Source organism: Alnus glutinosa, chromosome 9, assembly GCF_958979055.1.
Source record: "Alnus glutinosa chromosome 9, dhAlnGlut1.1, whole genome shotgun sequence".
In the NCBI taxonomy this organism is placed as follows: Eukaryota; Viridiplantae; Streptophyta; class Magnoliopsida; order Fagales; family Betulaceae; genus Alnus; species Alnus glutinosa.
The window spans coordinates 23,539,888-23,551,183 of record NC_084894.1 but is presented as its reverse complement, the minus strand read 5'-3'; the positions used below and the strand labels follow the sequence as shown (position 1 = coordinate 23,551,183).

General features: G+C 35.7%; 1 protein-coding gene across 1 annotated transcript; it reads right to left on the bottom strand.

Annotated features, from left to right (window-relative positions):
* Positions 1 to 4,343: 4,343 nt before the first annotated feature.
* On the bottom strand, positions 4,344 to 6,488 carry LOC133878609 (scarecrow-like protein 9). The gene is made up of 2 exons (XM_062317174.1): positions 5,528 to 6,488; positions 4,344 to 5,356 (listed from the first exon to the last, which is right to left on the bottom strand). The coding sequence occupies exons 1-2, from the start codon at positions 6,465 to 6,467 to the stop codon at positions 4,659 to 4,661; spliced, it is 1,638 nt and encodes a 545-aa protein (XP_062173158.1). The 5' UTR covers positions 6,468 to 6,488; the 3' UTR covers positions 4,344 to 4,658.
* Positions 6,489 to 11,296: the final 4,808 nt, after the last annotated feature.

The following is an 11,296-nucleotide window of genomic DNA, read 5'->3' as shown; positions in this document are numbered from 1 at the left end:
CATATTTTCCATGCATAATAACCAACCACAGATAAATCAAAAAAATGATACAACAATATATAGTAATACTGCAATGATAAACAATTAAGAAAAATATATAAATAAATACAGTGAAATATTTGAAATTTATTATAGCCAAAAAATGTAGGAAACAAATTTTGAAAATTACTCACAATCTTGTACTCTGTGATGTAATATACTACTGATTGTTGTATTTTTTGTACCTGCATTTTTTGGGAAGAACAAATTAATACTATAGCAAAAATAAAAAACACAAAATTACAAAAAACTAATTACAAAAAAATCACGTAGAGATACAGAGAGAGAGAGGGAGGCAGAGAGAGATAGAGGCAGAGAGAGATAGGGAGAGAGAGAGAGAGACATAGAGATACAGAGAGAGAGAAGAGAGAGATAGGGAGAGAGCGATAGAGGGAGAGAGAGTACACTGAGAGAGGCAGAGAGATACACAGAGAGAGAAAGAGAGAGAGAGAGAGAGAGAGAGAGAGAGAGAAAGGTAGAGAGAGAGAGAGAGATAGAGAGGAAGAGGGAGATAGAGAGAGAGAGGTAGACAGAGAGAGAAAGAGATAGAGAGGAAGAGAGAGATAGAGAGAGAGAGGGAGAGACGGAGCGAGATATTAGAGAGAGAGAGACTGAGAGGAGGAGAGGTGGAGAGAGGGCGACTCACCGGCGGGGAGGGCGGATCGCGGTGACCAGGAGCTGTCCGGTGCGGCTGTATGTGTCGACGGAGAGGGGGAGAGAGAGAGAGAGAGAGAGAGAGAGAGAGAGAGAGAGAGAGAGAGAGAGAGAGTGTGTGATCAGAAATGGGTAGCTTCCAGGGGAAGCTACCCATTTCCGATAATATATATATATTTAATATATTATTATTTGAATTTTAAAGTTTATATATATATATATATATATATATATATATATATATATATATATATATATATATATATGCACAGCAAGGCCAGGTGGCGCGCGGGAGAACTCCCGCGCAGCCGTCTTGGCCAAAGGATTGGGCACGTGTACTGAGTACACGTGTCCAATCCGGGACGTGTATTTAAATACACGTCCCCAATTGTATTTATTTATAAAAAAAAATAATATATATGTATTTATATAATTTAACCACATAATTTAACTCCCACGCAGTACCTGGCCAAACAGTTGGACACGTGTACGTAGTACACGTGCCCAATTGGGGACGTGTACTACGTACACGTCTCCAAATGTAATTTTTTAATATTATTTTTATATATTATATATATTATATATATTTTATATAAATCCATGCAACCCAGAACGTGTATGCACTGCATGTACTGCATGTACACATTACTAAACCCTAAGACCTAAAACTAAAACGTAAACTATAAATTAAAACTAAATATAAACCCTAAATTTAAATCATGACACTAAGTATAAGTATATATACTATACTACCCTAACCCTAACCCTAACCCTAAGTATATGTACTATATATTATTTTGAATTTTAAAATGGCGGCGCGCGGGAGACGTGTAATTAAAATACACGTCCCCCATTGTAGAAGTTTTATTTAATTTAAAAAAAATATATATATATATATATAATTTAACAACGTAAAAAATTGGTAGGGTTTAGGGTTTTAGTTTCTTAGGGTTTAGGGTTTAAGGTTAGGATTTTTGTTTTTAGTGTTAGGAATTTTATTTTTAGAAAGTGTAGGATATTTTTGTTTAAGGCCGGGTTTATGGTTTAGGGTTTAAGGTTAGGATTTTTGTTTTTAGTGTTAAGGTTTCTTTTTTTACAAAGTGTAGGTTTTTTTTTCTTAGGGTTTAGGGTTTAGGGTTCGTTATGGTTTAAGGTTAGGGTTTGGTTTTAGAAAATGTAGGATTTTTTATTTTATTTTTTTATTTTTTTAAGGATCTAGGATTAGGGTTTAGGGTTTAGGGTTTAGGCTTTAGGGTTTTACTTTCTTAGGGTTTAGGGTTTAAGTTTATGATTTTTGTTTTTAGTGTTAGGAAAAAAAATTTTAGAAAGTGTAGGATATTTTTGTTTAAGGGTTTAGGGTTTAAGGTTAGGAATTTTGTTTTAGTGTTAGGGTTTCTTAATTTAGAAAGTGTAGGATAATTTTTTTTTTTAGGGTATAGGGTTTAAGGTTTAAGGTTAGGAATTTTGTTTTTAGTGTTAGGGTTTCTTTTTTTAGAAAGTGTAGGATATTTTTGTTTAAGGGTTTAGGGTTTAGGGTTTAAGGTTAGGAATTTTGTTTTAGTGTTAGGGTTTCTTTTTTTAGAAAGTGTAGGATATTTTTATTTTTTTAAATACACGTCCCGAAATGTATTTGCATGCATAAAATATATATATATATAATTTAACCACATAAAAAAAAAAATACTATACATATAGCTAAACTTTACACGCTAAAAGTAAACCGTAAACTATAATTTAAAACTAAACCCTAACCCTAAAATTAAACTCTAACACTAAGTATATATACTATATTAAACCCTAAATAAAAAATAAAAACTAAAACCTAACCATAAAATTAAACTCTAACCCTAAGTGCATAGACTATATATAGCTATAAACTATAATCCTAATTAAGGGTACGTACTGTATATAGTCATAAACCCTAACCCTAATCCTCGTGATTTAATATATATATATTTAAAAGTATACAATAATAACACATGAAAAATATATTGACATTATTATTCATAAAATGTAAAATCAATTAAATTATAACCCATAGCTTTAAGTGTATATATTATATATACCTATACAACATAAAACCTAAACCCTAAGTGTATATACTATATATAGCGATAAACCTTAACCCTAAGTATATATACTATATATAGCTATAAACCCTAACCCTAAGTGTATATACTATATATAGCGATAAACCCTAACCCTAAGTATGTATACTATATATAGCTATAAATCCTAAGTTTAAGTGTATATACTATATATATCGGAACAATCTAATTTTGAACTGCTCATGATTTAATATATATATATATTTAAAAGTGTACAATAATGACACGTGAAAAATATATTGACATTATTATTCATTAAACGTAAAATCAATAAAATTATAACACATAGCCCTAAGTGTATATATTATATATACCTATAAACCCTAAAACCCAAACCCTAAGTGTATATACTATATATATCGATAAACCATAATCCTAAGTATATATACTATATATAGGTATAAACCCTAGCCCTAAGTGTATATACTATATATACTATATATAGCTATAAACCCTAACCCTAAGGGTATGTACTATATATAGCCATAAACCCTAAATGTATGTACTATATGAGGGACTAAACTATAAGTATTTAATTTATTATGTAGCGCAGAACTCTAAAAATAATTGCATTTACTATATATAGCCATAAATAAAAAGGTTACTGTATATAGTTTCTAAACCGTTTACATGCATGCATATCTATATATATAGTATTAATTATAGGTTTTTTAACTTTGTTATGTTTAAATTTTTTTTTTTTTTGTTTCTAAACGTAGATGGTGTACAAAACTAAACCCTAATTTGAACTCTTTGGTTTAATTATATATATAGCACCAAATTTGTTTAATTATGCATATAGGACAATATGTAAATTAGGTTAGGGTTTACGTGCTTATTAGTATACTATATATATATATAAATAAGGAACCTAAAAAGTATAAATTCCAACCAACAAATTTACATATAGCATATAGTACAATATGTAAATTAGGTTAGGGTTATGTACACCGTATTTTTGGATTAGATTTGTATGATTAATAATGTAAGGAGTTTTTTTTTTTTTAATTTTTTTTTTAAAATAATTAATACAACACAGAATTTTTTTTTTTAATATATATTTGGCGAATTAATAAATTTTTGACACGTGTATTACTACACGTGTCCATTTGGACACGCATATGAAATACACGTGTCTAATTGGACGCGTGTATTCAAGCACGCGTCCAAAATTGACACGTGTAATAATACACGTGTCCATTTGGACACGCATATGGAATACACGTGTCCAATTGGACGCGTGTATTCAGACACGCGTCCAAAATGGACACGTGTATTAAATACGCGTGTCCAAATGGACACGTGTAATAATACGCGTGTCCAAATGGACACGTGTAATAATACACGTGTCCAAATGGACACGTGTATTTAATACACGTGTCCATTATTGGACGCTATACAAGTTGACACGTGTCTTCCATAACACGTGTCAATTTGGACGCGTGTCTACAGTAACGGGTACTGTAGACACGCGTCAAACTGCTAGTATTTTTGTAGTGTACGTACGACAAATCTGCTAGATCACTGTGCTATCTGGATATCTAGAGAACTAAAGTTGTATTTGACCCACAACAAAAGGACAGCATTTGTTGTAGAAAATAGAAATTAACAGTTTATAGAGCACAAAATGTCAACACGTGCACGTGTGCCCCATATAAGTCGATACAAATACAAGTGAAAGCAATAAAAAGGCATAGAAAACCAGAACCTATAAGATGTCAAAGTCCAAGACGCCATGCCATACACAGATTTAGAAAAGCCACACAAAACATCAGCCCCCATAACAGGATCGAAAGAAACAGAATATTATTATGACTTTCTGGGAAATCAGGAAACCAATTAACGTCATCTCCCCTGTCAGGCAGTTTTCCAGCAGGAGAGAGCAAAGAGGATTCTCCCCTTCCATCCTTGTAGCAGCCACTGTCCATCTTCATCTACCAAGAAATCCTTGTGGTAACACAACTTCACATGCGCCTTCACTTTCTTCAGAACCTCCCCGTTCAACGGAAGTTGCTTCAACCCAGCCCTCTGATTCCGAACCTGCCACTGCTTATATGTCTCCGGCCTCTCGAACCTCTTCACCCCTTCACAAGCTATAGCGTTCAAAACCTCTTTTCCATATATCTCTTGCTCAAACACCAACCTGTCCTGGTCTTCGCGGGGTGCATTGGCTTCAAACATATCAAACACTGCCGAGAAGTAGTAGAGTGCCTCTCGGAAACGTGAAACAAAAAACGGGGAATTGTAAGACCCATTAATGATCCCATGAATAAAAACATCTGGATTAATCCTCTTAATCAACTTCAAAACAGTGTTCCTTGGGCTGCTCGACACGACCGTCTCGTCAAGTAGGTACCTAAACAGGTATAAACAGTCGACAACAACCATCTCATCTCTGAAAATCTTGAGGTCCTGGAATTGGATAGTATCCCATTTCTGCGCTATGGCATTGTACTCAAAAGGGACATGAAATCTATCGCAATAGTTTGCTAAACGACGCCCCGTTTCTTCTGCCCTTGCTGTCGGTTGGAAACCAGGTTGGGGAAAGTCTACTCCTGTAGAGAATATAAATTAAACGATTTAAGCTTTTGGAATTAATCAAAGCCAAGGTCTTAAGTTCACATCTTATCTATGTCAAGACTTTCATTCCATTAAATATTCAAACGTGATGGGGGAGTGTTAGAATATAAATTTAAGCTATTTTGATATAAATAGTGACTTAACACCTGTAATGTGTAGCACCGGCGGCCCGCCCGGTCTTTCTGAGAGGCGCTGGATAAGGCCAGGCCACTGGGAACCAAACTGGATACCGAAATGGATGATGTGGAGCCTGTTTGCTTTCTTTGCTAGGTCCATAATCGTTTGTGTCACAAAGAAATTTGACGTCCTCATGAAAGGGAATGCTGAAATAAATAGCCTGCAAGCTTTCAAGATATGAATGGATGACATCTTTTTAGCAGCGAGCGCTGCATATAACTGACCACTTCCAGCGCCAACCAAGCGTGCTCCAAGGGCGTTGGCAAAGCAATGAGCCAGTCTCTGGGACCCGTCGCCAAAAGGAGAAGAGTTCTGCCTAATCTGCGACAGTAGTTCTTTGGCACTCTTGAGATCGTCTCCTCCCACAGCCTCAGCGCAGTGCATGAGGAGAGCCCTCATGTCAACTAAATCCCCTTTATTAACACGTTTTCTCTTGCGTTTTCCACTCTGGTGCAACATCCTTCCTCCTCCATCTTCAGTACTGTTAAATGGTAATACTTTATCAAACACCTCCGATGATGGCTGCGGTGTTTGATAATGTATTGACAAATACTGATCAGGCGCCGGAGGAGCTTGAATACAGGAAGATTTCTGCTGAGAGGGGTCAGAAACCAAGCTGGATTCAATAGCGTTGTAATTATCATTGGCAATGCTCTTAAAACGACCATAATAATTGGAAAAGCAAGTGTCGTTGTTGACAGGGCTATCTACATTTTGATTGATTAAGAACGGATATTTCTCACCAAGTACATCGTACAAAGACTTTTCAGCGGCTTGAAGTGTAGCAGCCGGGAACATGAAGGTTGCATTCTCCATGCCTTCATCCATAAGAATCTGGCGTATGTTGCTCAGAACAGCATCATCTGGGGTGTTGCTTTCTTCTGAAGGATTCCCTCCCTTTGAGCTCATGTTTGAAGGTGGACAAATTTACTTGGACCTGTATGATGAATCGATGATCAGTCAAGGAAATATTATGAAAGCCTAACTCAGAAATAAAGACGTATAATAACACCAACAACTTGGTGAAAAGAGAAAATCTGTACGTATAATTTTAAATAAGAAGCTGAGCATGAATTAATTCCTTAACTTCAAATAGGAATTGTAAAATGAAGTAAAGGAACAAAGAGAACGTCGTACTTGAGAGAAACCTGAGGAAATTATGGCCAGTTCGCTGAGGGTAGGAGAAAGCACTGCTCTTATTTAATAAGAAAGATATCGCCTCCAAAATTGACTGCTGGGGAATGTCATTTTCATCGGCTGTCCAGAATAGTACGTACGTACTTTAATTAGTGCCACGCTGATTACAGAAAGGTTAAGTCAGAACATGAGCGTCATGGTTAGAACTTAAAACTAAAACCAAAAGTTACACGAGCTTTTTAATTTCGTACGCAAGTCAGTATAGAATTTATTGAGTACACACGTGACACGTGGATCATGATACTGATCCAGAAGATCGTTTTACATGAAATTAACATATATCAATATATATAACACAATTAAATCTAAATCTACTGGTTTAAGTTATTGGGTTAGGAATCCGGCTTCCATGCGGTAGTTGGATGCTGTAGTGACACAAAACGGTATTGTTTTCTACTTAAAAAAATTTGTAAAATTTTTAATAAATTTAAAAATTATAAAAATAATAATAATTAAAAACAAAAAAAATATTAAAATAATAAAAAAAAACTTAAGGGGTGGCCGGCCACCCCATTATTGGCCAAGGGGGTGGCTCCCTTGGCCGATCTGGGGTGGACGAACCACCCCAGTCGGCTTTGGGGTTGGTCCAGCCACCCCCAAAAGGCCAAAAAATAAAACAAAAAAAAAAAAAGTTAGGGGTTTGAGGGTGGCCGGACCACCCCCAAGGGCCTAGGGGTGGTTTCGACCACCCCATACGGCCGATCTGAGGGTGGCCGAGCCACCCCCAAGGCCTTTTGAGGTGATCCGGCTACCCCCAAAACCCAAACTTTTTTTTGTTTTGTTTTTGGTTTCTAAGCCTTTTAGGGGTGGCCGGACCACCCCCAAGGGCCTAGGGGTGGTTTTGACCACCCCATACGGCCGAGCCACCCCCAAGGCCTTTGGGGATGATCCTGCCACCCCTAAAACCCAAACTTTTTTTTTGTTTTTGTTTTTGGCTTCTAAGCCTTTTAGGGGTGGCTGGACCACCCCTAAGGGCCTGGGGGTGGTTTCCACCACCCTATACGGTTGATCTGGAGGTGGCCGACCCCAAGGCCTTTGGGGGTGATCCAGCCACCCCCAAAACCCAAACTTTTTTTTATTATTTTTTTTTATTTTTGGTTTCTAGGCCTTTTAGGGGTGGCTAGACCACCCCCAAGGGCCTGGGGGTGGTTTCGACCACCCTATACGACCGATCTGGGGGTGGCTCAAGGCCTTTGGGGGTGATCCGGCCACCCCCAAAACTCAATTTTTTTTTTTTTTTTTTGTTTTTGGTTTCTAGGCCTTTTAGGGGTGGCCGGACCACCCCATACGGCCGATCTGGCGGTGGTCGAGCCACCCCCAAAGTCGACTGGGGTGGTTCGTCCACCCCAGATTGGCCAAGGGGGTGGTCCGGCCGCCCCCTTAAGTTTTCTTTTTTGTTTTAATATTTTTGGTTTTTAATTATTATTATTTTTATAATTTTAAAATTTATTAAAAATTTTGCAAATTATTTTAAGTGGAAAACGGTACCGTTTTCCACTACAGCACTATGCGGTAGTTTAAAAATGTACCGTTTTCCACTACAGCACCATGCGGTAGTTTTAAACTACCGCATGGAAGCCGGATCCTTGGGTTAGGCCATTTTACAATATGTTATGTTTTGATCTCTCATTGTTAAACATCCATTTTCTTTTTTTCTTTCTTTATTTTTTTTTTTAATTGAAAACAAACAACCTAAAACACACAAACTATTTCTCAAATCACAAAAATAGTTTTCACATTTACGTTATAATCAGTACACTTTTAAACCAAAAAAATAAAAAACACATTAACAGACGGGGTTTAATCTCTTTAATCTTATTAAAAGGCTATGTTTATTAATTCTTTTTTAAGGGTACGCGGTACTTGTGTTTTTGGTTTGAAAATGAATTCTAATGCGACATAAAGATAAGTAAATTAAAATAAGTGATGTTGGGTGTATAGAAACACTTGCATGTGAGCGTTGAGCTCTTGGTAATAACATACGTGTGATGCTTGTTAAAAACAGTACTTTTGTTCAAAGGCGAGTATAGTCGATGTGGTAACAGTCTCATATGCTAAAAAAAACAAAAAACAAAAAACAAAAATTTTGAATATACACACATGAATAAAAAAGATTTAGCTAGCGGTTAATTTAATACCATTAGATCCAAACCAATTAACCTAATATCAGTGGGAAAAGTATCAAGAAATTAATCTCCTAGTTGAGAATCATCCCCAAGCAACATCCAGATGCAAAATATGTATATATGTGCAGATACTGTAGCTTCATTATCAATCTGTCGCAACTCTAATGTTTTTTCTCAACCTACATCTGAGTCAGCAGGTGATATATGTACGTTCAAAAGGTCGTAGGGGTAAGTATCTACGACCTTTTGATGGACAACATATGTTGTCCATTAGGACTACAATCACATCCAAAGCTAGAAATTGGTGACTATCTGATCATCAGCAGCCCTAAAATTATCGCAAAACCAGAAGTTTGATTGACTTCACCATGTATGACAGTGTGAGAGGGCTGAATTATATGTGAATGAATGAAATGAGGATGCCAGCCATTGAGTACTCTTGGGCGAGCTTTTCGTGTCTCCTGTTGAAAAGGGATACCTTCATAATAACAACAACATTTTGAAAGCATCTAAGCGTACGTGCATGGCGGCGTGTGAAAAATTGAATCTACAAATTAATTAATACCAAACTTGATTATGACTTTTTTATAAAATTTTTAAAAAATATTTAAAAATTTTGAAGGAAAATATATTCTTCTATTCTTATTGATTAAAGGGAATAGAATCAACACATTGGGCATCTAAGCCATCTTTTTTGAATTTAGATAGCACTAGGGCTTCAATTGTGCAAGCAGAATTACAAAAATAACCTTTGTTTAAAACTGATGTAGCTAATTCGTTCAAGCGGTCATCGAGGGAGTAGCGTGTGAAGTTCTTTGTCTTGCAATTAGTCACAATCTCGCTCGAGCTAGAGTCGAGCAAAGTTTTTGTTCTCCACTCGCAACATCTTGCTCAAAAAATTGTCCGCCCAGCGAAGGTCGAGCTAAAATCCTCCCACAATCTCGCTCGACGGAGGGTCAAGCGAGATGTCTGTCTCCTGTAAAACTATGTCTACACTTTAGAAACTCCGCTCTTCGCTCAAGGTCCTCTACAAAGCCACGTGTAATCTGAATTGCGTTACATTCTCTTTAGCCTTACATTTGATAATGATTTTAAAAAGTACTTTTTTTATTATTATTTTGGTTTTAAAGAATATCGTGTTATCCCTTGTAACATTTTTTCCTTACTCAATTAAAAAAAAAAAAAAGAATTTCATGTTTTGAAAATTAATTATTTAAAGGCAATGTTTGTTAAAGTTTTGTTTTCTATTCTCAAAACAAATACATTAATAAACAACTCAAAACACAAAACACTCATCAATTTTATTATAAATCTGTATTCTTTCTTTATTGTATGAATATTAATTTTGACAAAACAGGTACTTTAACTTTTGAGAAGTTAACTTTTGCATAAGTAAGAGATAACTTATTATTAAAAATAATAATAATAATAATTAAAAACAAAGTCACCCTAAATGGAGGAAATCGAGGTGGACACATGGCTAACACTTTTTTCAAAAAATAAAATAAAATATATATATATAAAACAGTATACTCTCTAAAATAAATATATTGTGTTTTGAATTATATGTTAATAATTTGGAGAAAAGTATATTTTTAATTTTGAATGTTATTTTCAAAATCGTTAGGAAAAAGGCCATTTTTTTTTGTTTTTTATTTTTTTGGGGATGGAGGCTAATTAATTAACCAAATTCGTTTAGGGAGACATTGTGGGCGGCTGCCCTAGTAATATAACCCCAATTATTCCCAAACATGTTTCAACCAAATAGATGAGCATCCACTTGCATTTTTCTTCACCCTTGTCCAAAAGTCAAAAGTGCAGAATTCAACGGTTTCACATCATTAATATTAAGTTAATTAATTAAAGACACCACCCAAGGAATAGGGAAAAGGAAAACGTGTGAAAAAACTAATGCAATGAAATGACCAAACAAACCAAAACCAAAAACAAAGAATTAAGAATATATGGCAAAGGATGATGAATTTCCAAAGTTTCACTTTCTTCAAAACAATTGAAAAGACAAGCCCACAAAAACTTCCACCTCACTTTCTTCAAAGTGTTATTTTTATAATTGAGAGCCCCTTCTATACGGCAATGGCAAAAAACAGTGGGTTTATGCCCACTAATAATCACTTGGCACATAAGCTTAAAGCAAAAAATGAAAATGTTGTTGAAGTAGCCAATCCTTCTCCACTCTCTTCTGATGAAGTATCCCACGATTCCAAAAAAAAACCCCACTGACCAAATGACATCCGCCGTCCGTCGTCCGCCAATTCGCCGGTCCGCCCCTAATCCTCTCCAAATCACTATTTTCACGATTTTCATACCTGCGTTAACAACAGAGCCTACAATAACAGCACATTAGTTTAGGCATTTCATCAAACACCTTGTGTGCATATTTACATTTTTGTTTCC